Source organism: Poecilia mexicana, unplaced genomic scaffold, assembly GCF_051168715.1.
Source record: "Poecilia mexicana isolate PSO_F unplaced genomic scaffold, ASM5116871v1 scaffold_11, whole genome shotgun sequence".
Taxonomy (NCBI): Eukaryota; Metazoa; Chordata; class Actinopteri; order Cyprinodontiformes; family Poeciliidae; genus Poecilia; species Poecilia mexicana.
In genome coordinates, this window is record NW_028263380.1 from 13,662,899 (window position 1) to 13,689,573 (window position 26,675).

General features: G+C 38.8%; 2 protein-coding genes across 2 annotated transcripts; one reads left to right on the forward strand and one right to left on the reverse strand.

The window, feature by feature from the left end:
* Positions 1 to 133: 133 nt before the first annotated feature.
* On the reverse strand, positions 134 to 2,684 carry LOC106918605 (receptor-transporting protein 3-like). Its single transcript, XM_014988490.2, has 3 exons — positions 2,526 to 2,684; positions 1,431 to 1,602; positions 134 to 1,091 (listed from the first exon to the last, which is right to left on the reverse strand). The coding sequence occupies exons 1-3, from the start codon at positions 2,539 to 2,541 to the stop codon at positions 752 to 754; spliced, it is 528 nt and encodes a 175-aa protein (XP_014843976.1). The 5' UTR covers positions 2,542 to 2,684; the 3' UTR covers positions 134 to 751.
* An 8,778-nt stretch (positions 2,685 to 11,462) lies between these two features.
* On the forward strand, positions 11,463 to 26,501 carry sack1hb (scaffolding CK1 anchoring protein Hb). The gene is made up of 8 exons (XM_014988473.2): positions 11,463 to 11,717; positions 17,709 to 17,870; positions 18,687 to 19,019; positions 20,148 to 20,312; positions 20,427 to 20,551; positions 20,627 to 21,178; positions 21,314 to 23,687; positions 24,924 to 26,501. Exons 2-8 carry the CDS (start codon positions 17,748 to 17,750, stop codon positions 24,942 to 24,944), a joined length of 3,693 nt encoding a protein of 1,230 aa, XP_014843959.2. The 5' UTR covers positions 11,463 to 11,717; positions 17,709 to 17,747; the 3' UTR covers positions 24,945 to 26,501.
* Positions 26,502 to 26,675: the final 174 nt, after the last annotated feature.

A 26,675-nucleotide genomic window follows, 5' to 3' on the forward strand; every position in this document is an offset into this window, starting at 1 on the left:
TTTCTTAATATTTTGAAGTATTGCCAATCTTACAAAAAGTTTCTAGCTATTCTCACCACTATCAGTAACTTCACTCAATGAAGAACGAGCATATTGTAACAAAAATGCATCACGCATAGACACACACCTAAAGTTTATATTAGAGTGAGATTTTTATTTTTACACAAACTTTCTGGTTCTATTGGTATTTTCTGTCTCCTGAGCTTGTTGTGCCAAGCTAAGTGAAAATACAGTAAACAGGATATATTGTCACTGGAAATACTTCATTCTGTTCTAACATACATGTACCTTAACTACTGTAAGTATTGGTTTCATGAATATATTAGAAAATATATCTAAATATAATAAATCTCTTTACAATGTGAAGAATTAACAGCAGACAAATATACAAGCATTTTTTTTGTTAAAACATCCCCATTGCCAACATTATCAAACTTTGTGGAACATCTGACAAAAAAAAGGAAAAAACTCCCACTTGCATAGATATATTTAGATTACTTTAATTGAATGATAAAAAAGTATAGATCATTATAAAATAAGGTGAAATATTTTTATCATAAATGCACAAGTATCAAATGTACAATATGTTTACCATAATAACTAAACAAAACAATTACCAAAGTAATTTTAATTTTTACAAAAGCTAATTTTTGGTCCCAGCATCACGTCAAACTTTATCTGACATGTTTACAACCTCAAAATGTCAAGGATAAGGTCTCCCAAAACCGAGAACAATGGAATGTCTCTCTTTTCACTCATCCTCCAGACAGCAAATGCCCTGGTGGCAGGCCTCACACAGTGCTGCCTCATGGGGCTTGGTCCACACTTTAGCAGAGGATGTCGAAGAAGCATCATCGCTTTCCTCCTCCCCGTAGCAATTTTTGCGGATTTTGGAAAAAAGCCTGAGCAAAGCATGTTCCACATCTTTCCTGTTGAAACCTGGAAGATCATATTCCCCGTCCTGACAACGACTACAAGCTTGGCCAAAAGGTCGCATTATCACCGTACCCCGGCCGTTTCGCACCCGGTAGCGGAACAGCACCACCGCTCGAGCCGAACGCCAGGTCTTACGACAAGCTCCGCACTGGAACCTGGGGAAAGTCAGATGATGAATGCAGACTTTAGACGGATATTCAACAAAGCTTTTTATCAGGTTTTAAATGGTGCTTCTAAACTTTACACCATATTACCTCTGAAAAAGAGTACGTTTCTGGATAACATCTATAGATAAATCACATCCTGTACAAAATGAACAACTTACACAGTTTCTGTGCCCCCCTCAAAAGAATGATACTGCCAGTATAAAATGCTTCCTCATATAACTTGCATAGAAATCGCAACTAAAAACTAGACAGAACACCAAATGTCCACAATTGGCACATTAATATCTTAGTATAGAACAAAAGACATAAGAAAAGCACAATACGTACTTTCCAAAGGCACAATGGGAATACACCTTCCAGCCTCTCTTCCTCTCTTGTTTGGTGATTTCGTTTGTTTGGGTGTAGTTAAAGTTTAGATTCCACTCGTCTCCGTAGTCCAGCTCATTGTCATCATAAAGGAGCTCATCAAATATGTCCAGCCAGAAAGACGGAGTCCAACCTGTCATACAAACTTTTCACATTAATATGTTCTGCTCGTTTCTTTTTTGAATGAACTTTGCTGAAATTTCAATCCTCACCAGTTTTTTTTAACTAAATGCAACACAGCTCACAGCTATAACACAATATTAATTTTTCTGAAAAAAGTAATAATAGACAGGCTCAATAAAGAAGGAAACCTTTTAAGACTTCTTAACCGTTTCCTACAGCACTTTCTCCTTTCACTCAACTTTCCATTATATGGTTGACAGAAAACCGTGCAGGGTGCTGAAACCTGCTTTGGATATAAATGGTTAAAACTTTCTGTATTTAAAAGGCATTTTAATTTGTCTCGCAACATTCTAATGTTCTGAGACATTAGAATGTTATAGTTGTTCTATTTATGATCTCAATTTAAAAAATTTTTGCACTGACTTTTCAGTGGTGTATGAAATAATACGAGAAGCCCATAAACACGACTATGTGCAAATTTGGCACCTTCTTTCAGCTGACATCTGACCACAAGGGGGCGCATTTGACCCAGTTGTTTACTCTAGCCGAGCCGTGAGAGTTCGACTTCTTATAAAATATTCTTTTATGAGATTTTTTACAGGCCAAGTTATCATATGATGTTTCTGTTTCCTCGTTGCGAGCCACTATTATGGGTTTTTATTAAGTCGAAAAGCTTTGTTTTTCAGTGGAACTCTGTCTTCAATCTTCTCCTTTAATTTATGTTATGCTTTTTGTTATGACCTCAACTTACACATAGATCTTAACTTCAACTTAATAGGATCATTATAGTAATTAAGTCAGCGTCCAATACGATTTTCAAAACAAAGCAACGCACTTGTTTCTGCAATAAAAAAATAAATAAACAGAGTCGCGGTAAACTACAAGGACAATCCTGCATGTATAATATATATGTGTGGAAAAAAAAGGCATTACCTGTTGGTGTGCTCATTTTTGCTTTATTTTCTGTCGCCTGTAGATCCGCAGAAACGCTGAAGCGGTGATTGTCCTCTGAATGTTGCTCTACAGACTGCCGCGTTATTTATATACGACAGAATCAGCTGTAGTCAGGAAAACGAAACTTACGAGTCATTTTCGCTTTCCCTGCCATGGAAATGGGTTATCAACAACAAACACCACCAGTAAGTTTCTGTTGGCACTGAAAAGGGAGTTGCCCTATCAGCGGTGGAGAAATATTGCATCATTTTTTGCCTTTTTGCTGTTTGTCTCCAACGCACATCAGATGAATGGTTCATGAACAGGCCGACTGCTGATAGTCAGCTTTGATTCAGGTGTGTTGGAGTAGGAACGCGTGTAAGAGTTACAGGGTGCACAGCAAATTTAAACGTGTTAGATTTCCAGTGTTGGTGTTGTATGTTAAAAGTACAGTGCTAATTAAACACTTGTTTGTACAGTGCTAATTAAACACTTGTTTAGTCTAATTCAACAACATGAGTGTTAGTTTCCCTAAACAGAGTTACATTTAAGCAGCTCTGTCTGGCCTTGATTATGAAACCAGACAGCGCTGCTCCCACAATTGTAACGTATCTGTGACGTCACGTGTTTGCTCGAGGAGCGGAGGCAGCAGTATGACGTCTTGTCTGGAGCTTAATAATTAACACATTCATAGTGTTAACTTTTGACACTACACACTAGTGTTAGGTAAATCAACACGGATGTGTGTTAAATTGCAGTTACTGAGAGTGTTGATTCAACTCTATCACAAATAAGACTTTCAAAAGTGTTATTTTGACACGATCAAGAGTGGACACTTTCAAAGGGTGCGTTCACACTGCAGCCTGAAGTGACTCAATTCCGATTTTTTGGCAATTCCGATTTTTTTGCCGGGGCGTTCACACTGCCAGTTCTGCAGTGTAAACGGCAAACGACCTGAAAGTGTCCCGCATGCGCAGTAGAGGGCGCAATAGCGTCAGCGTTCTCAGTGTTCTGCCAACCACCATAAAAAGAAAAAGTGCTCAGTGTTTGCGGAAGTAAATATGGAGGCTAACGTGGAGCTTAGCTTAAACATTTGAAGTTGTTGTCCGGCCAGAGCAGCATATTAACAACTTAATCCTCATATAATCCGTCATGGTTGTTGTTTTTCTTCCCACTTGCGCTTATCAGGACGCAGAATAGTGAGATTTGTTGAGAATCAGTGACATTCAGTTCGGATGAATGCGACCTGGACGTTAGGTCGCATTTGAATCGTATCGGATATGGGTCACATTCGAAAAAGAATCCGACCTGTGCTGTTCACACTGCCATGAAAAGATCGGATACAGGTCGCATTGCGTCAAAAAAATCGGAATTGAGTCACTTCAGGCTGCAGTGTGAACACACCCAGAGTGTTGAATTCAACTCTCTAGGAATTCAATTCAACACTTCCAAGTTTGCTGTGTGGACTTGGGCACCACTTATGTAGATAATTATTAAAATAGAAACACATTAAAGTTTAGAACAACGCAAAAATTTAAAGTAAAAAAAAAGAGAGCAAATATCGTAAATAATTAAACATAATTGATGTTTGATAGCTGTACTGTGCTTCTCAACAACATAACAACAATAATAAAATAATAGTAATTGAAATTTTTTTTAAACATTATTATTACTTCAATTGTGTTTTTTTGGAAATTTATTTTGTTGTCATGTTGTAAAAACACATTCTGACACAGTACAATGATTAAAAGTTATTTTGTGGATGAGATGAGAGAACCTCCTTGCCAAAATTCCCGGATTAACTGAATGTTTTATTTTTATTCAAATCAAACTTCGGTGTTGTTGTGTATAAAACTTTGTGGGAAACTACGCTGCTGTAATTTGACAGTAAATTTGCTGTCCGGCTCCGTCCAGTAGATGGTGCTGTAGCACCACATTTTTCAAGAGATCGTCGCAGAGTCTCTTGTTGCATCTATTGAAAAAGGTCAGCATCATTATTTCTTGTGAGTCACATCAGCTTTAATCTCAAATAAAAACCCAGATACGGCATTCACTCTGTGGAAAATTAGAAGCTTATTGAAACAAACATTAATCAGACATTCTCATAAATGATCCACCTGCTAAACTGGATCAAAACATGTTAGTCATTTGTATCTTGTGAGAAAATACGTCTTCATTCATGCTTCAAAAAATGTTAAATCCTAACTAAAGCGCGTACAAGAGAAAAACTGAGTTTCAATCTGCTCATAAGGATTGGACTGTTGGATAAAATGGTCAGCAATGATGAAGAGTCATTCTAAAAAGAATGAATTGTGTGTTTTCAGACTTTTAAACGAGATGGTTCATGTCAAACAGTTTTATGAGTCCTACTGTGGGATCGAGTTTCAGCTTATTTATCAGCTTGTTCTTTTCCGGGAGGCAGATGAGGATGACTGCCTGCATGTTTTGACCTCTATCAGCATCCATTTGCTGATCTACAGTTTCCTATGACAACCCATAATTAACAACACATCAGAAAAGTTTCTGGTACAAACACGTCTGTGTATTTGTAAATCTGAGGTGCTTTTGAAGTCACAACCTGTCCAAGGACTTAACTGGTTTGTTTTAAAAGTTTTTTTTTGTCCTCGATCACATTGAGAACAAAGACCCTCCAAATTAAGTTTACAATAAAGCTGAAAGGTGGAGAAAAAAGTTTTATTGTTTATGTTTTATCACGTTTGGTTTTAGATTTCTTTTTTTTGTTTTTCATCATTTCCTTGTGGTATGTTCTCTCGGTCTTGCCATATTTAGTTAATTTCTCTGTGTTCATTATTCTCAGAGGGGTGTTGCCATAGGAGTTGATTCCTTTGTGTTTAGTTTCTTAGTTTATTTTAGTTTGGTTTAAATTTGATGATAGTTTTTTCCTTTTGGTTTGTAGTTCTCCTTGAGTTTTTGTTAATCTTCCTTTGTGTCAGTCTTCCTCACTTAGTTTGGATGTTTTTTATGGCCCCAGCTGTGCCACATTTCCTCTAATTAGTTCACCTGCTTCCTTTATCATTTCTTCCATTAGACTGTCTGTTTCACTCACAACAGTTTAACGTCCTGTTACTTTTGCAAGCTTTTGTTTCTTATTATTAAAAACTCTCCACGTTGCCTTCCTGCCTCTGTTTCAGACTGGAAACCAAAACACAACAAATAACTTTCACGGCGAGTCACTGGATGTGCTATGCACCGTCTTTATTTACCATCTGATTTCATCAGGCAGACTTTGTGGAAGTTGTGCGTGTAGTTTCCCAATAATCATTATCGGTTCGTGCGCAGAGGTAACAATAGCACCGGAGTGACAACACCTGTTTGTAGGTATGCAGTGATGGCACAGTGGCATTTCTTTTTTTTTACCCTCCTCTTTGACACAAAACATACCACGCACAATTATTTATGAAAGACAAATGAAAACTTACTGTGCACTACCGGGACTTTTCTAATAACTGGGCTGATTGCTTTTTACAACAACACTCCACCCAGAGCTAAAAACACATCCAGTGCTTTTGAGACAGGCCCCGAGCTACGATTACAGCAGTAAACATGTACAGACGTTCATGTGACAATAACGCACACTTGCAGGTTTGTCAGGATCATGACACAAAACTTATGTGGAAGTACTTGACAGGGATTATTTTAGGTAGTACTTCAGATTCAGCTCACTTAATTGTAGGCATTTGCTTTCTGACCAATGTATTTTATTCACAAAATATATATTTTAAATTGGCTAACTTGTAGTAGTATGACAAATAACGATTTTTTAAAAAGTAATTATTAAAAAAAGAGCACATTGCCAGTGTTTCTCAATGCAAACTAAAGAAAATGATATAAACCTGACATATTGTTTCTGTAATTCAGCGTCACATCGAATCAGTTGCGACCGGCGCCACTTTTACAGCTTTTACAGGCCTGCGAAAGAAATGTGTGCGTGTGCATCTTTCCGGCCACCACCGTAGTGCAAAACCGACCTCGAAGCGTCAGGCTCCAGGGAGTCACCTTATACGCAGGTGTGACATTACAGCGTGAGAAAAGCATGCTGGGAGAGCTCACAGAGACAGAGACAAAGAAGCAGATACAGGAGACTTGCAGAGTAACTTCATTGTGCTTGCTGCTCAACATTCGCCAAGTATCTCCTCGCTGACACCAGAACGCGCAGATTAAATCTGCCCTGGAACAAAAGCGATGTCAGCAGTGGAGATGAATAAAAGTATTCAGAGAGAGGTGTGACGGTAATGTAATTTGGAACTGGCTGGTTTTCCCTGAATGCCGATTCACTCAGCAACAGACTGACCCTGTTTCAACATGAACACTCTTATTTTACTCTCTTTTGTGGCTCTGACAGAACAGATGCACATTTAGCCTCTAATTCATTGCCCATCAAGAGAGGAAGAGCGCTGCAGAGTTGATCACCCTTTGATTAGAATTGGTTAACTCCATGCACAGTGCTGGATGAGTGAAATCTGGAGGTTTTATATCTGCCTTGCCATCCTTCTCACTGTGTGTGGCGACAACGCAAACTTAGCCTCTCCGGCGTTGCTTCTCACTGTTTAAATAGTTTAAATTTCTTAGTCATTCTTCTGACAGTAAATCCAGACAGGTTTAGATGAGCAACTGGTTTCTTGTTGCCATTTCCTGACTCGTGAACACATTCACACATCTGCCTTACCAGAATGGCAGGATTTGTTGTCTTTCCCATTTTTAATGGCGGCTGAGAGAAACAAGCCTTTCTGTGTAAATGCAAAAAAAATCCTGCATCTTTACCCCCAAACCTGTGCAAGATGTCTCTACAGAGGCCCACAACACTTTCTAGATTTTTATTTCTAGCAAATAAAACCAATATATAATTTTTGTGCAACGTCCTAAATTGTGTACAACTTTGTTTGCGTCTATCACATACTATCGCAATGGCATACACTGACATCTATGGTTGAGACGTGACAAAATGCGGAAAGGTTTAAGTGTTTTAAATATTTTGCAAGGCACTTTTCAATTAAAATTCATCATTCAGTGCGTCATCTTAAATTAGGGCGAACTTCTGTCTAACATCCATGTATATCTACATTGCATATTCCTATTTCATAACTTAGAAAAATGCAACACAATTCATTTCCCGTTCTCTAAAGATGGCATTTTCCACACACATTTCTCAATCAGACGGCCCCCTAGTGACGCCAGGGATCATCAGCCAGGTGTGCAGGCCAAGCTTTCTCTCTGTTCCAGAACTGCACACCCGCTGACAGGCTGCCAGGTGAGTCAGCGAGGGCGGGGTCGGGCTGAGAGAGGCTGAGCGATGGAGGGAGAGTAAATTTGAAAGACTTAGCGAGAGATAAAGCGGGGGCAGGGAGGGAGTGAGGCATAAGAGGTTGGGTGTGGTAAGATGCCTTAAGCACATTCCTCATTGCAGCCGCACCCAGTGTTTCTGCGTCTTTCTACCTGCCAGTGTTTGCTTTCAGTACTAATTCCAGTATGCAGAAAGTATCTGTACTTTCTCTCTCTTTTCTCACTTCATTCCTCTCTGTGTTCTGCGTGTTTCCTTTCCCCTCACTTTCAGCTGCAGCATGTGGCACGCCATCGCCACAGCTGTATGCTAAGCGCTCCCGCGCTCTCACTCCTCACATTTCACGTTGACGCTACATTAACAAGGCAAGTGCAAACATAAAAGGTGAGAGCTCAGAAACATGGCCTCCACGGTTTGTGAGTCTCTCTCTGTGTGTGTGTGTGATATCAGGTCATGGATGGTTAGGCAGACAATCTGACAAGAGCCACTCCCTTAGGAGCCGAACATACAGTCATAGCCTTCAAACAAGGTGTGTCCGTTGCACTGAACACGTTTCGGGGCAAAGGACAGCCCATATAACTGCAAACACAAACAGAAGCTGACTGGTGTATAGATTTGTCTCTATTGCAACCCGTGTCGATATCAATATTGCCTCTTTTCAGGTGAACCTTGCATTCTTTCATGTCAACACCGCCAGCATAGAGCAAAAGGTGTGAGAAAACTGAGCTGAAGCAACGTCGGGCTTAAAGAAGCGTTTACATAAGGCATGTGCAGCGGCATGCTTTAGGAGGTCCGACCTTCTCCGAGGAGATAAAATGAGACATGACAGCATGCCGTGGTGAGACTAGCTTTAAGGAGCTTTCTATAGAGAATCACAGAGTCTGTTGATTCAGCCTCGGTGATTCACCATGGAGAAAAACAATAGCTGATTCACTGACACTATGTTTCACATAGAAACATGGAGTCCAAAGACAACACATGGATGTTTAATCTAATTTATGCGACGTTAATAAAGGTTATTGGTACAAGAGTAACAGATCACGCTCTAGAAAGTAATAGATTTATTGTAACGCTCCATGAACTTATACCGATAGCTGTCACAATTAGCAGTGTTTCCAAGAATATCTCATGGAAATCGGAATAATTTAGGTAACTGTAAAGAATAAAAAACAAAACAAAATGAGACACGATAGAAAGTCACAGGTTAAATAGACATCATTATGTCCAGTTAAACAAGGAGATAATCACATTATAATGACAATCAGTTTTTTTTGTTTTTTTTTATCAGTTAGCGGCTGGTCTTTTTATCTTTCACAACAATTCTGGCAGTAAACAAGCAATCCGCAATCATTCTTACATTTAATTTTGTTTTCAACCCCCCAGCTTGGTTTTTCCACGAATGTCAGGTATTGACTACAACCCTGGGAGGCAGTTCAATACACACCGTTTGTAAAGACATGTAAAAAGCTCAAAATAACTGCCTTGCAGAAACAAAATGTTACACTGAATATGTTCCTGTAGTTCTGGCAGTGAGGTTTTTTTTTTATTATTATGTTTTCTTATTTAGAAAGTACAAACGAGTTTAAAGCACCGTTTGTCTACAATTACCATAAAAGTAACTAAACCGATGGGTAAAACAGTAAATGAGAATAGTGACATCTTATGTTCGTTACCTAATAATAATAATAATAATAATAATAATAATAATAAAATACTTATAGGTGTTATATACTGAGCTCAGGGTTCCTACACAGGAGTGTGAATCTTTCCACCTCTTGTCTCATAATAAAAGCCAGCTTCTCCCTCACATAAATATTGCAAACTGACAGTGAGATTTGGAGAGGTTTAATTATCTCTTTCTGCTCACTGTGGGTGGCAGAAAGATTCAGCTGGGTCCAGCCTTGCTGTGGGCAAGTTTACACAAGTAGCTAGTTTTTTTTGTTGCCATATTTAGACTTAAAGATTTCCATGCATCTATTTTTTATTTAATTTTATGTTCTTTTGAAGAGTAATATAAATAATATACTCATTCTGGTCACTTTAAAAATATAAAATAAATATTCTTAGCAATGCCACAAATTCTGACAGATTTGGTGAAAAATGAAGGTATTCAATTTTATTTTAAGAGCTACACATAGAGAGTGTTGAACTGAGTAACAATCTATATGACTTCTGGAAATCAGGTTCAGTAGAGATACCACATCAAGACACAGAAACATTAGCAAAACCTTTACAATGAGTAGAAATGAAAATACAAACATGTTACCAGCTGTAAAATGTAAAGATCATACTCTGGTCTGTCTGCTGAATTTAGAAGTTATTTTTGAAGAGGGAAAAGTTGGATCGTCCGAGTTGTGATCGGTTCAAATTAAAATCATTATTCATAATCCCATATAAGCATCCATGTCATTTCAAATTAGGTCTTGCTTGTTTGAGGAAAAATGCTAAACACAAGATGAAATTTAGCAGATATAACAGTCGAGATCAGCATCTACAAACCTTATATGACAAAAAAATTACCCAAGACCTGCTCTGAAGTGATGGGCAGCTGAATTTCTACATAAAAAAATTATTTTTATACCTTTCTGACTAAATAAAAAATTGTAAAGTAGGTGGATGCTCTAGTGTTTGCCAACATTTTTAAAGGAAATACTTCAGTAAGCAACGAGACAACTTGTACCAGCCACATAATCTTCTTGGCATGTTGAAGTCATTCTGAGTTCCTAAATATTTACGACCAGCTGTTCAATAAGAAAGTAGTACAACTTGGTGGTTACCAAAAGCTGTCTGCTGAAAAAAAGGTGTAAAGAAGCTAATAGAGCCACTAACTAAAATAGTTTGGTTACAATTATTTTTGGAAGTTTTCTTTTAAAATAATAATTAATAGGTCCATCCATCCATCCACATGTCTCTCTACCAATCTATTTTCTCATCATTAATTATTCAACCAAAGATTTTTCCATCTTTCGTCCATTCATCCATCTATGTACTTTATGAACCATTCATAGTCCATCATCCAATCCATTTACCATCTTTTCATTTATCCATCCATCCTTCCAAATGTTGCTAAACGTATCACATTTTTACAGCTTAAAAGTAGCAGATATCTACCACAAATTCACAGTGAATTTTGGATTTGTTGTTTAAAACTGGCTCTAATATAATGACAACTGTCAAACAACTATCAAAATTATTATATTTTAATGAATCCTATTTTCATGCAGACTTGCAAACTTCCCAATTTTGTTTGCATTTCAATAAACTGTTGCAGCCCTTTTTTTTTTTAAACAAATAAAGTACAAAAGAAAGAAGAGTGGCTCAAGACTTTTTGGTAATAATTCAATGGTGGAAGTACGAATATGTAGTATGTGTATTTAAGTTATTGCCAAAGAGAACCGACGAGATTGAGTTATTTAGTCATTACATTGAGTTCTCAAACTAACACGCAAAGTTTGAAACGAGTGTTCGACTAGTTAAAGGTCAGATCCTTGAAAGAGCTGATAAAACGCAGGATCCATGTCACTAAGCCCACTTTTGAAACAAAGCACAAGGAGCAAACTTCCAATGGTGTGGAGTCCCTGTCGATTTGGGAGGAGTCTTACCGGGGTGAAAGCCCTTCCTATCAACATTCACTCCTGTCCTTCCTCATTCGCTGCGCGGATCTACAGCAACTCTGCCGCGGCGGCTCCGGAGGATCACCCACCGCCGAGAGGAGCTCTCAGCCCGGGCAGCGAGTACGCGGTCACAGCGCACGCTCCGGAGAGGGGCGGTTTGGGTGGAGCTGCTGTCCGATCTATGGAATGTGACACTCGGACGAGAAAGGAGGCCCGAGTCGGTGGATTGAAGTCGATACAAAGACGAGAGAGGGAACAAGTTGTGCTGCTAGTGAGGAGGTACGGACTGGAAAACGGTGCCATTTGGGTCAAAGCAACTATTTACATGGAGTGGCTACAATACTCTAACTATACCATCTCTACCTATACTATCTGCTATATTCTGTTCTGGCTTTTTTTTTCTTCCATTTTTATTTTATGCAAGCAGAATAAACGTGAAATGGAGCCAACTGTCCGCAACAACAGTCTGCAGTTTCTAGAGGATTAAGTCATTCAGGTAGCTGCTGTGCATTGCAAAACCTGAGCAGTGTTGGTACAGTCTGATCTGACACAAGGCTCAGTGTTGCCCGTTACCAACACACTGCGCTGTTCTTTCATCCAGGCCACTGAAGGCAGGAAAAAAAAAAACTTGTAGAAATAACATGACTCCTCTCCTATTTAGCATGCATACGCTGTAGGAGAAGCAACACTAGAGGCGGTGGAAAGCAGTTAACATTATGCACTTATGCACTGATAAAAGATATTTCCAGTAATCAGTTTTGCAACTCCTTTTTATCAATTTCTATGTAGAAGTTATAAATAAAGCTATTATCTTCCTACTTTCCAGATCAACTGAAAATGAGAAAACAAAGGTCAAAGTCAGAGCTGCCTTTGTCTGCATTACAATCTACAAAACAGTCAAATCCTCCTAGTTGAAGGACAAAAGTACCTATAAATAAAACCCAACTAAGAAGAAACACACAATATAATATGGCTCTCAAACTTAATATTTAAGAAGAAAAGCTGATTTTCTTTTGCGTTAGATTCTTAAATCATTAATTTATCGCAACTATAGGAACCTTCATTAATCCATCATAATTCACTTTAGGACCAGACCACCATGTGTTTGAGAGAGCAGTCAGCTTCACACAGCTGTGCAGCTCAGCAGAACTTCACTATAATATCAATAGAAAAACAAAATGACCAATGTTGATATTTTAAGCTGTCTTTAGCATCTTATTTTTAGTGCTCTTAACATTACTAATAGCTGTTCTGTTGTGTATTGCCCTACAAGAGAAGCAACATTTCCGTGTGAAACACTTTCCATCCTGGACAAAGTTGGATTCCGCTAAAGGATAAAATAGGTCAGCTTTGTGGTAACACGTTCAGCTTCCTGGTATACTCTGGTAATTTGTGTTAGATTGACTGAACTGACGACATGCCTCTGTAGACAATAGTTTTCTTCTAACTTCACTTTGAAAAACCTCATCGATGCTGAAAATAACCGAGTCTTCTGCGTTCTGTAATGACTTCCTCACCGGAGAGGGTTATCGGTAATACTAGAGCGGGAAAAAACATTGGGTTTTTAGTTAGTTACCGAATTTTTATTAACCGAACAGAGGCAGGAAATCTGAAATTTCCGTCACAAGCCCTTTTCTCAGTGCATCTCTAAATAAGCAGATACATTTTATTAGGATGCCTCATAGCCTGTTTGAACAATGCTTTGGTGTTCTTTGTGATGGGCTTAGCAGAGATTCCAACCTTTTGATTATAGAGCCCTTTCTGTTGAGCAAGGAAGACTGGTTTGCAGACTCCAATAGTAGTTTAACTGCGTGCACATAACCGTTCAGTTTTATAGCTTTTATCCTCGATCCAGTCGGAGTGAGTCACTGTGCAGGAATAGCCTGAACATGTGGTTGTAATTTTGAGTTAAAAAAGCTCTTAAATGCCAGCTCTCTTCAGTGTGTGCGTGCCTTAATTTAATCTTGTCACATTTCCAACACGGCAGCAGTTGCATCTCATTCATTAGTGCGTTCTCTTTTGCGTGTGTCAAAAAAAAGGTCGAAGTATATTTACCGTTAATTTTTGAGGGCTAATGTGCTTTAGGAAGAGACGAGCTGGAAAAACAGAAATACTTTAATGCGTCGGCTGCTAAGTTTTCCATTCAAGCTGACCGCAGGCCTGAAGGCAGTTGGAACAGATGAGGCACTTCAGAGGACCTGTTTTTCTAGCCTAAAACGGGATGGGATGCGAGCCTCTGAGTGCTGTCACATTCAATACGTGCTCTTCTGTCTTTGAGCCGTCTTTTGTGCTCCACTCATCATCCGCGTTGAAGTGTGATGATCTGCAGAGAGACAAAAGAGGCACTGTGTGGATTTATCTCAGTTTGTGTGCATTACTCCAATAACAATGGAAAAACTGCGGCGTCCCGAAACAAGCAGCAGAACTCCACAGCCTCCAAAACCTGTTCTCAGGTATTCTGCTCTTGCTCCGTTTGCGACGAGTTATAACACCTGGAATGAACATGCCGGATCAAACCCTGTGTTTGCTTAGCGAGGCGTGTTCAGGTAGAGAGCGATACTTCTTGAGAGTTCGCATCTCCTCAACCTTTGTTTAACTCACTCTCTGCCATCAGGACCGGCTCAATTTAGTGGTTTGTTTTTGTCATTTCATGCAGGGATGTTGAAAATGAACCACTGGCACATTAGCAGTGTCTGCTGCAGTGTTTTGCTGCAGGTTTTGTGTTTCACCCCAGCTTTGTTTACGGTACATTTGCGTTTGGCTTTGCCTCATGTGGAAAAGCTTCTTACCTGAAGCAGAAATACAGAATCCCAGATTCCCAACGTGTGTCAGTGCTTGCACTTTGGTGCTCACGTCTGTTGCCATAGCAGCAAACACAGCACTGGTATCTGTTTTGATATCCTACCTGTCATAGCTCCTGTCCTCCACCGCCTCTTCCTGCAGTGATCCACAGGTGAGCAGGGTGAAGAAGAAACCACCACGCTCTGTTTGGTATCTTTGTGTTTGATTCAGGCTCTTACCTCATAACCACCTCAGGGCTAAAACCATTCAGCTTTACTGCCAGAAATTTTAATAAACTGATGATTAATGAAAATGCTTAGTCGCGCAAAACGAGTTCCTTTAAAGATCTTAAATTCTTGGAAACAAAAATGTGTCTACTGCAAAGTAGTTTTAGCCTGTTTGTTAATTTAGTACATGGATTAAATTCATGTTAATGTCTATTGAAATGGCTGCATAATAAAGACCATCTCCCACATTGTTTTCCACTGGATTTTAGAAAATTTTGCATCTAAGAAACAACAGGAAAAATTAACAACAGAGATCTTTGAATTGACTAAAAGAAAAAAAAAACATTTAGACGATGCAAAAATCCACAATGGCATAGTTACACAGTAACTGTTAATACGTGTACCAAGGTTTCAATATCCCTAACCTTTTCCAACATGCTACTCCTGCGGTTTATTTTTTTTTTTTATAAGTGACTGGAGTTTTCTCCTGCTGTGTGTAGCAAAGTCTGCAGACTGGTGGAGTGTTGTACCCCTAAAAAAACAAGCTGTTGCTGTACAATATTCTCCAGGCCGGAACAAATCTGTTATTATTTGTCTTTGCTTACAACAAGGAAAAATATGAACAGTTATGTTGTGAAAAACAGACCCTTTATTAAAAAATGTTGCTTCAAAAGTACAACTGGCAGGCTCAAATCGACATGTTTATGAAGAGGCTGACTGCAGACTAGCTAACTGAGAAGGTTGTACAATTTTCTAATATCAACTTGATACACTTGTGTACTCTACAAAAAGTGAAAAGGTTGAAAAGTGAGATGAATATTCTCCCCATTAAGCAATTGAAAACTATAATACAATTTAAGTGAGCATTTATTTTGTTTTACATTTTTTGCCTAGGTCTATGCTAATTGTCAGAATCAAATGTTGCATTATTTCAGCACAAATAATTTCGGTAGTTTTTAAAATCAAAGTACTGTTGTACTGTACTGCTTTATCAAAGTATGTAGACAATGTTACACATTTTTGTTTTAAATTTTTGTACTAATACATGTTTCTTATTATGTAAGAAATCTATTACCAGCCAATGCCAATATAAAAAATTTAATCATCATTCAAATGACTACAAAAACTTTATTTAGGGTAAATGGATCAATTCATTTTAAACCCGCACTTTTACTTTTTCTACTTGTAGTCAATAGAAATTTGAGCAAGTATTACATAACCTATTTTTTAATTATTATTATTTTATCACTCTTCTGTTTAAATACAAATTACATCATAGCTTCATGATACAACTTTAATTTTTTAGATGTTACGGTGCATTTAGTGAATAACAAAAATGTTAAAACATATGATTACTTGATAATAATTATAAAAAAGGTAACTGAATACAATGTCTGCAACAATACCTGTAATTTGAGGGTGCTGACAGCTAGTTTAAGGCTGTCATGTTACATAACACGGTTGTTAATTTGAGGTTTGCACACTCCAAGCATGACAGTTTTTCAGTTTGTGGTTGTCATTCATTTCCTGCAGCATGTGTTTGCATTCAAAACAACAAAGCGTCTGTAGCTTATCGTAAGATTTAGAGTAAAATCAAATAAATAAATTAGGTGATTTTTATCTTTGAAAGTAAGCAGGGACATAGAACCAAGAAGCAGTTAGTAATAATAGTAATAAGTAAGAAAAAGAAGAAACGGACTAACTTTCATGGCCTGAAATAAGTGAATAAAGAGGAAGTGAGCCATTTTTCCCATGTACGAATCACAAAGCTGCAGTTTGTAATTGTATCCTCTGGCCAAGCCACACCAGGCTACTGGATGACTCACCAGTCCGCTGATTCAAGTGGGTTCTTCCACTGTTTGTGGGTTAGGACTTGTTCCCTTCGTTATCACCACAACCAAGCCCTGAACTGTTCCTAAAAGTTTACACAGAGCGCTTTATCCATACTTTTATAACAGGTACAGTCCCTCCCAGCCTGAGCTGATCATGTCACACCCTGATAGTTTCACCAGACTTCCATTTAGTCTGAGAAAATAAGAACACTTTTATAAGTTTCTCCAGAAATCCTGTAGAGACCATGTGCTTATTTGTGGAAAAATAAGCACCTGAGATTTAACTTAATTCAAATTTTGCTTTAAAAGTGCAACTCATATGGTCCATAAGCTTACCAGTTAGGGAGACGTTGTTCAAGCCTGAAATGATTGTCAAAGTTTATCTTTTTTTTGCCTATCAAAGAAATAAACACAATCTTGAAAGTAGTGGTCACATCTACTTTATCTTCTTGTTTTGAACATTAGGAATCTAATCTGACACTGATTATATCAGTAATGTTGAACTTGAGGAAAATAAATCATGCTCACATTAGGTAACAAGTAAGTTAAAAGTCATGGGACAGCTTAAAAAAGGACTTATTGCAGCTTTCAGACTCAGTTTTCTTGCAGCAACAGACTTTCCTTGGCAAGGCCTAGCAACTAGCAACACGAAGCATGACGCACCGGCATGACAAGTTCATTTAGCAAACTTAAGAACGGACTTGTCTATACACCTCCTCATACCTTTCCCACCATTCCCCATGCCTCTTTTAGGTTCTTTTTCCCTCCATCTTCCTTCCATTGTACCTTCTTCCTCCTGCTGTTTCTATGTCCAAAGACTTGTTAAAGACATTATTATGTGATTGTTTTATTGCCAAGTACAGGTATGGTGTTCATTGAATCAGACTTAACACGTCAAAGTCTGTAACAAAAATTTCAAAATGTGATTCTCAATCTGGTCATTTGCTTTTGATCAAATTCCCAAATTTAATGTAATTCAAGAGGGAATGAGTCACAAGACCGATGTTTCTTTGCTTGACTAAATTAAATTAGATCTCTTCCCGGCAATGAAAAATCTCATAGCAATTATCTTGTATAGCCGTTAGAGTTATCTTGAATAAAACTGGGATCATATGAAGTTACCTTTAATCGCCAGGCATTGATTTACTAACAACAGTTGCTTTGTTTGCTGTAGGAAACATGCCCGCTTGTGCATCCTAACACAAAGCTGCCTTTCTCTCATAAGGGATTTTTAATTGAATTACTGTATTGTTTGTCATTAATGCGGGAGTGGAGTGTTATTATAGTGAGTGCAACCATAACAGCAAGGTGATCTAAATACAGGAAAGCATCTATTTCTTTTTGGACCAGGGTGCTTTCATGTTTTCTCTCGAGATTCTAAGGCTCCTAGCTAACTCTGCTGCCCTTTCTTGTTTCTACCTTTCCTGCAGAGGCTTTTCATTTGACTTTTGACCGCACCCAGTCCAACAATGCCGCACCGGTCACAGAGCTCATCGGTTGGTGATAATCCACTTGACCCAAACTATCTACCGCCACACTACCGCGAGGAGTATCGTCTAGCTATTGATGTTCTGATTGAACATGACATACAGGTAACAGTTACAATTTTTTCGTATTTTCCATAATGTGAGTAATGTGTAAAAACAGATGTGGGGCCATAGAACAACATTTGTCTTTTGTAGTGTTTAATACTTTTATGTTTTATATCAAACCAACAAATTATCACGCAAGACTAAAAACCAAAGTCAATACAATGACAGTTTTCAATTTACGATTTTGTTTATTAGGGGAAAAACAGCATTCAAAGAAATGGGCCCTTTGTTAAACGATGCGTTAACTGCAATTAAACATTTTTCAGACAACAGGTTTGAATTTTACTTGCCACCCCTTGTCATTTTACAGATCTGATTACAGTCAGAACTGTAAAATAAAGAAATTACCTAAATGAAACCTGTCCACCTTAAGTAAGCTAACGGATTTGAAAAATCTTGGAGTGAACATGGACGATGGAGCAGGACAATGATCTGAAGAAAACAAGCATGACTAAAGAAGCATTAAATGAAGGTTTTAGAGAAGCCTAGTCAAATTCAGTACTAAACTTTTATTGTGATGTTGTGAAATCCTATTTTTGCTCTAAAAGCCACTAAAGATGCTGAATTAAAACAATCCCTGAAAGAAAAGGCAGGCCAAAATTTCTCCAGAGTGGTGTAAAAGGCTAATTAATGTCACCAAAAGTTTGTGTAGATTTCTTTTTCCTGTAAGAAAAAGAAATCTATATTACAGTTATTTTTTCTACAATATTTAAATGTTACACAAAAACAGAAGTAAACTGTAAGGGTCCAATTTACAGTACTGTAATGCTTTTTTTTTTTTATCACACACTGAATTTGTTTGTGTTGTTGGACCAGGGCTACTTTGAATTCCTCCAGACGTCAGATTTGGTGGGTTTCCTGTCCCAGTCGGAAATTGAATACATCAAGTCCACACTGCAGGGACCCAGCCAGTCCTCGGGCGCCCCTGAGCTTACATACTATGAGGGAGGGCAGGACGCCGAGGGCTCCTCTGACACCTACTGGCCACTGCAGTCTGACACGGCTGCGCCAGGGCTGGACCTGGGATGGCCGCTTCCGCAGCACAGCTTCATTGGGCCCACAGAGGTCACCACTCTGGTCAACCCCTGCGACTCAGAAATGCCCAGCATTAAGGAGCAGGCCAGGAGACTCATCAAAAATGCACGGCATGTAAGTACAAACATCAGAGTGCAAGAAAGATAGATGTTACAACGTGCAGGCTTGATTTGCGTATTTATACTTTAAATACATGAATGTATTAGGAAGCACATTTGTAGCCTGGGTGGGTTTGTGTCAGGGTATGATGTATTTGTTTCAGTGCTGTCCTATCAGTATGCATCCCATAAGTCAACTGTTATTTCTGAAAAAGAGAAAAACTGGTTGATAAAGCCCTGCCAGGTACATTTGTGTCCCCTGACTTGTTAGTTTGAACTCTTTTTTTGTTTTGTCTACCTCTGGCAACATTTCTACCACTCCCTTTTAGTCAAATTTCCAACTCACTGGCTGTCAGCTAAATTAAAAGTATGATTAGTATGATTTGGCAGAAGGACTGCCAAATGTGATTAGCAGTCAAACTCGTTGGTGTGAAGGATCGTGCCTTCATTTGTCCTATGTTTCTGTCTGAATTTACAGCGTTCTGAGCTGTGTCTCGCAGGCGTTTACTTTTAGCAACTCTCCTGAAGCCAGTGTCTCAGCATGCTCATGGAGGAATGACAGCTTGGAAATAAAATGAGTCACCCTGAAAACCTTATGTAAATTTAGTGCGGCAGATATACTGAGTGTAGTCAAATGTTCATGGAATGTCTATTTTGTTTAAGTCTTTTATTAAGAGTTGAAACTTAAGTTGGATAAAAAAAAAACTTGTCAAGTCAACAAACAGGAAGCAAAGCCATCTCGATAAATACAAATATTCAAATACAGAAAGTCCTTGCTCAATTCACCAATTTTTACCAATACTATATAATTTCTTCCATTCCAGCTCGAACTTCATACATTTTAACACATCATTTCATACTACCTAACCGTACACAGCAGTGTTTCTCTTTTCAGTTTTGTTCGTAGTGAATTATCTGACTATAAAAATGGTAAAATCTTGTATATACCTAGTTGTATATCTTCATCTGAAAATCTCACTTTCTCTGTGGTTTTGTTTTTAAGAAAAATGGGTATGACTTGACCAAAACTACAAAGCGTCAAATGACAAGGACCTATATAGTCCTGTTAGAGGGAGGGTTTAAGAAACTGACAACACAATAATCACATGTCCCTAAAATAAGTGTGTTTGTTCTTGCGGTCTAGGTTATCGCAATTGTGATGGACATGTTCACAGATGTTGACATTTTCGGTGACCTCTTGGAAGCAGCAGGACGCCATGTTCCTGTTTACATTCTACTTGATGAGAAGAATGCTCCTCACTTTGTCAATATGGTTATGAGCTGCAAAGTCAACCTGGACTTAATTCAAGTGAGTTTCAGGTTTCATTACATTCCACGTGTCTTTTCTCACTTTTTTTTCTTTTTACCCGTTGCAAGATTTTACACATGGTGTGCACTAACAGGTAAAATGTTCATTTTCTAGATGATGCGTGTCAGGACTGTTGCAGGAGTAACATACTACTCTCGGACAGGGAAATCGTTTAAAGGACAGGTGAAAGATCGTTTTCTCTTGACTGACTGCCGGGCTGTCCTCAGTGGGAACTACAGGTATGTTAATAATATCATTTAATTATGTTGTAGTTATTTAAAAACGCTAAGACTTTCTCTTTTGTCTATTTCTAGTTTTATGTGGTCGTATGAGAAGATCCATCGATGCATCGCACACCTCTTCCTTGGAGAACTGGTCACTACTTTTGATGAGGAGTTTCGTATTCTCTTTGCTCAGTCAGAGCCTCTGATTATTGATCCATCCAGTGGACCACTCACAATTCCTGACCCGGGCACCAGCAGCTACAAGAACACCCAGTTTGGTTTAAAGAGGTCACAGTCTTTACGTAATCCCGATTTCAGGAGACAGCCTGAGATGCATTCAGCCTTCCCATATGGGGAGTTAGATCGTAACACTTCACTGCCTTTCCGGAGGAATGACGCGTTTCGTCACACCCTGGAACCGAGTGCAGGAATAACGATAGGAAAATATTCTCAGCAACAGTTTCGCCTCCAGCAGTCATACCTGGAGCAGGGAAAGTCCATTGTGTCCAGGCAGATGGAGTTGAGTTCAAGTGCCTTCAAGAGACATAGCTATGCTGAAGGGACCCAGGAAAATTATTCATCTTCACGACAATACATGAAGCACAGAGTAATGAACAATCTGGATGAAACAGATTTTCACAGGTAATTGATTCTAAAATGCAAAATTTTAGAATTTATTATTATAATTCATCTCATGTACTATAATTTGTGCAGAAATTTCTGTACATTGACAACTAAGTCTACTATAAAGATCAATGTTTTTTTGCTTTTTTTCAGAGAGCATATTTCAAGTAGCCATTACTACAGTGATGGTCCTGGTCCTGGTTCTGGCCACGGACACTACGACAGACTTCGAGCCCCTCATCACCTTCCCATTGACCAGTATTCAGAATCAAGTTTTCACTCAGACCGGGAGCCTCCACCTGGAATAAGGGACTACTTTTCATCTGAGGACCTGAGAGGACCAGAAGGGCTCCATGCCCCTCCTGTAGCTGGGCGATATGGAGGAGGTTCCGCTAGTAGGAGACCAACCATAGGACAAGCTTACGCTTGTCAGCGTTCACCGACACATTTACACCCACCTGAGAAAGGACATTTTCAAAAGCAGTCTGATCAAGAGTACGACCAAGATCCAAGTGTAAAGCAAGGTATGAGGAGTTGGAGAATCCACTCATATCTGAGTACTTATGAGGATGGTGGAGAAGAAGGCCTGCCTCAGCCTATGGGTCATGACGCGTTTGAGGAGCCCCCGCCTGGTGAGCAACTAGGTTCATGTGAAAATTTAGCTTCACGCTTTAGACTAAAGGATCCACCAACTGTGCCACCCAAGCCCAGACCAGATATACTGAAACCCCGCTTTGGAAAGCCAAAATTACCTGACAGCAACAATCAAGACTTTGCCCCAACAGCAAGCAATGATGTGCTTCCCTCCTTCAGTGATTTGAGGTCTTCTGTTTTGGAGAAAAGAGACAGAATAGTAGAAAGGGAAAAGGAAAGGGAGTCAGAGAGGGGTTCAGCTAGGAATACTGCAGAAGATTTGGAGGTTAAGGAAGCTCCAGATATCTTTTTGTCCAGGCATGAATCAATCCGCTCTCGCGTAAACCCTCTCCTCCAGCGTAGCTCTCGTCTGCGCTCCTCGCTTATATTCTCATCTTCCAAAGGAGAGATGCACAGTGGTAGTCTAGGTCTAAAGCCAGCGACCGAAGAAGATGACCAGTTAGATACGGTACGCACTTCCTCCCTTGTGGCCCAGATGCTTGAAAAGAGAAGGTCTTTCTCTCGTGAGCCTTTTGAATGGCGAAAGAAAGCTGAAGAAAAAGACAATGTAAAAGAAAAGGAAGAGAGAGAGGAAAAGGTAAAAGAGAAAGAGAATGAGAAGAAGGAAGAGCAACAGAAAAAGGAACAAGAAAATAAAAGTCAGATTAAGGAAAAAGAGGAAACCCATAGTACTAAAAAAGAAGAAAAAACAGTGAGTGCTGAGACAATTAAAGACAAACCCTCAGTAAATGTAAATGATCCAGCTAGTAGACTACAGTATTTTAAAGATTTGGAGAACAAGAGAAAAGCCTCAAAAATGGAGACAGAGCAATCTCAAAAAGCCTTAGAGCCTGCTGAAAAAAAGCCAGACCTTTCTGAGAAGGTCCCTTTGTGTCCGGACACAACTCCTCCAAAAACCCCATCTGTAGCCGTCACTTCGACAGAACAAGAACCCAAGAAGCCAGACATCGCAGCAAAACTGGCAGAGCTCTCTCGCAGAAGTTCAGTAAGTTCAGTCAAGCCTTCATTAATAACCGCAAAGCCTTTTGGAAGTTCCCTGAAGCTTTCAGAGACATTGCAACCCCACAAAAAGGAAAATGAGACAGAGGGTAAAAAGAAAGATGACCTCAAGTCTCTAAAGCCTCCTCCATCACCTAAGTTATTCAGGAAAGATCAGCTGAAGATTAAGTCCCTGAATCCTCGTCGCATCTCTTGTGATGATGTTCTGACAAAAGATGCAACAGATGCTGAGAAGAGTGAAATGAAAAAGAGTCGCTCTCACAGTTCTTCAACGCTACCACATGAAGAGTCTAAAGAAGGACTGCACAAAGTTATGGGATCTAATACTTCGCTAAATACAATTGGTGAAGGAAAGGGTGATGGTAAGACACTTGAATTCCTGAAGAAACAGACTCAGAGGTTAAAGGGGTTCCTGGGGCCAAAGGATAAAGAGAAGAAAGCCTCAGGAGACGACAGGGGCATGAGCACCGTCATGGAGGTGGCTGACGACTCAAGCAAAAAGGGCTCCTCAGCAAAGGTCACAACATCCATGACTTCCGAACAACCCGCCACAAACCACAAAGAATCGGCTGGGAAATCATCTTCATCCCGCTACCAGGCCTCAGGAAACTCAGCTTTGTACAGCAGCAACCTGCGAGACGACACTAAAGTCATTCTGGAACAAATCTCAGCGAACAGCCAGAAAAACCGCCAGGAGAGAGAAGAAACCGGAGAGGACAAAGACAGTGGTGCCACGGACAAAGGTCAAGAGACACAGAACCCCTTTAAGAAAAATCGATTTCTGCGACCACAAAGCAGCAACCAGGAGAGGGAAGGGCTGCTGAAGAGGATAGAGAGCCTGAGGAAGGAGAAGAAGGTCTACAGTCGTTTTGAGGTAGTTAATGCCACCAGTACTGATGGCAAAAAAAAAATAGTTAAGATAAATATAGATAATCTTGTCAGTGTTCTGAATCATAAAACTAAACCAATGTTTAGATGTAGAAATACTCAGTTTTTCATTATCTGTTAATTTGAAATGTTTGTACATAGACTATATAGTAACAAGAATATAGTTAATTTTACTAAAGATAAGTTTATGTTGGTGAACAAGCTAATATGTTCTGCCTGGTATATACAGTGCTGTGAAGAAGTTCTTGACCCCTTTGAAGTTTTTTACACATTTGTTTGATTGACACACTTATTGTTCAGATCATGAACTAATCTTAACGTCCGACAATGATAACCCAAGTAAACACAAATATCATTTTTCCAATGATGACTTTATGTGAAGAAGCTATTGAAACCCACATTGCCATGTCTCTTTCTCATTGTTTATGTACTGAGAAAATTCAGGCATGCAGATCTTGTTCTGGATTCTTTTTTTAGCCAACTGGATAAATAGTTTAGACTCTCCTGTTTTGGTGTACAGTCTTCTCTCCAGTGACGATTAACCATGATTCCACGTTTTCACCATTTTGTGGATAATGGCTCTCATTTTGGTGCACTGGAATCCTGATAGGTTTAAAGGATTGTTCTTCTTTTGTTCTTAAGTTTCTTTCGATTGGATCATAATGTATTGCTTTGTGAGATCTTTTAACCTACTCTTTGTTGTCAGACAGGCTCTATGTAAAGGATTTAACTAGACCAGAATTACTCACTTGTCTGGGAGTAGTCAATCCTATTTAAAGTTGAACCCAGTAATACAAAAAAATATGGTTAAGCACAGGTTCATCATGATTTACCAACTGGGACAATTATATTTTTATCCAGTGTTCGTTTGGACAGATTTTGTTCCTTTATTAAATGAAATCATTTAAAATGTCCCTTTTGTATTTACGTTGATAATCTGAGATTTTCAAATTGTTTGTTTACCTGAAACGACAAAACTTTATGAAAAAACAAACAAACAAACAAACATACCCCAGAAATAATCTGTAAGGCGGCAGTACCTTTCACAGCACTGTATAGAAAACTGGCACAATTTCAATGCATTCTTACCAAATATAACCTTTTAATTTAACACACAGGATTGCATTAGTAGGGTTTCACTTTAGTAAAAGCATACAGGAGAAGAAGTAGAAAAAGGGCAGACACATCAATTTCACTGTTATCCTTGTTGCTCTGTTAACAGATGGGGAATAGCCTGGCATAACGAAAGATGGAGGACCGGCCTTTTATATGCGGACTATTTATGCAAGATGATCAAAAACAGCCATTGCCAACTTGTGCCAACAACAATCTATCACTCCACAAAGCACTTCTGGTGCAAGAGCTGCAGCCTTTTCTTACACAAAGAAGTAATAAAACTTGAAAAGACGATATTGAAAATGCTGAAAACAAACTAAAGTCATTGGGTTTGGAATGTGTCTCCTTGCCAAGAACCGGTACTACTTTCTCCTTATATGGTGACTGAAAGACAAAAGTGACTACTTGCACACTGACAGCGTTGGCTAATGTTTCACCACACAGATAAAAAGGTAGGCTGTTTCACATAAAACCAAGCCTGTATGAACGTGACAGGGGAGCTTGAAGATGAAAACAAAGAGACTGCACATGTTTTACCAGGAAAAGAAAATGGATACATGCCAGTTTAAAATCAAAAAAGCACCGCAGTATTCTGCAGTAAGTATACAGTACCAGTGTTGTGAGTTCATGGCAATGTTTGTGTGCCTGGGACTAGTTTGCAGATAAACATGAGAGAGAGTGTCCTCATGGTTTCATCATGTGCCAATGGCTCATCGAGGCCATTACTAAAGTAGGAGAGTCAATGCAAGCCCAAAGATAGAAAAATGTGGGTAGTACTGAGAATGAAGTTGTGGGAATTGCTGTTGGAGTAAAGAAAATGAGGTGTGCAAATATGTGGGGTTTTATAATCTCAAACTGCATTAGCAAGTGTGTTTTTTTTTTTTTTTTGATAAAGTCAAAGCTGTAGCAAAGTCTACCTTTCCATTAAGGTGTGGACCCACTGTTCAGGGCTAAAGATGTCAAATAACCATTCAGGGAGGGGATTTCGGTCAGAGTACCTGACCGAAATCCCCTTTCGGTCCTTTGTTTTATGTAAATAAAAATGTAAATCATTTACAGTTGCTCTGAGTCACTGTGAAATAGTTTTGTTAGCATGCTGTTTATTTTGGGGGTGGGGGTATTTCAATAAGGCATTACTTCTAAAGGAAACCAAGAGAAAGACGTTTGGGTCTATTGCACAGTTCTGGAGCAAAGCCATGCCAGCTTATATAACTCGTTTTACTTCTAAGGCCCACGCCCTAAGCAGGACTCCTATCTATTTTGTTAGTCTGACCACAGTTGAAAAGAAGACTGAGGTGTATGTGTGACACTTTAAGACGGCATCAAACTATTTTGTGTTTTTCTTGAGTATGTCTGAAGCTTGGATTTACTCCCAACGGATGATTTAAAGTTTACATGGTTTTTGTTTTAATGTACATATTTATATATAAAAAGCTTTGTTCGTGTTTTGCATTGTAAATGTATGCATTGCACTGGACTCATTTTTGTTAAATATTATCGACGTCACTGAGGGCAAACCAGTTGCACAGGGTAATTGTGCTCTTTGTTTTTAAACATTTAATAGTGTTAAACTGTTTTTAAAATATGCACAAAAAAAGGATTTAATTAAATATTTTAAACTAATTTGAGTTGTGGTTGTGTGTATATAAGAGGGTCTGTATATAAATTGAATTTTGTAATTACAGGCTTTCGAGTTTCTTTTTTTGTTGATGCAGAAAAATCACAAAATTGCAACAGTTACATTTTTATATGGAACACTTGGTAGATATAACCTCAGCATAGAATATCTTAATACAGATAAAAAAGTTCAAAAGTTTTAAGATTTAAAGCAAAAACCACATAAAGGTTATGAACAATT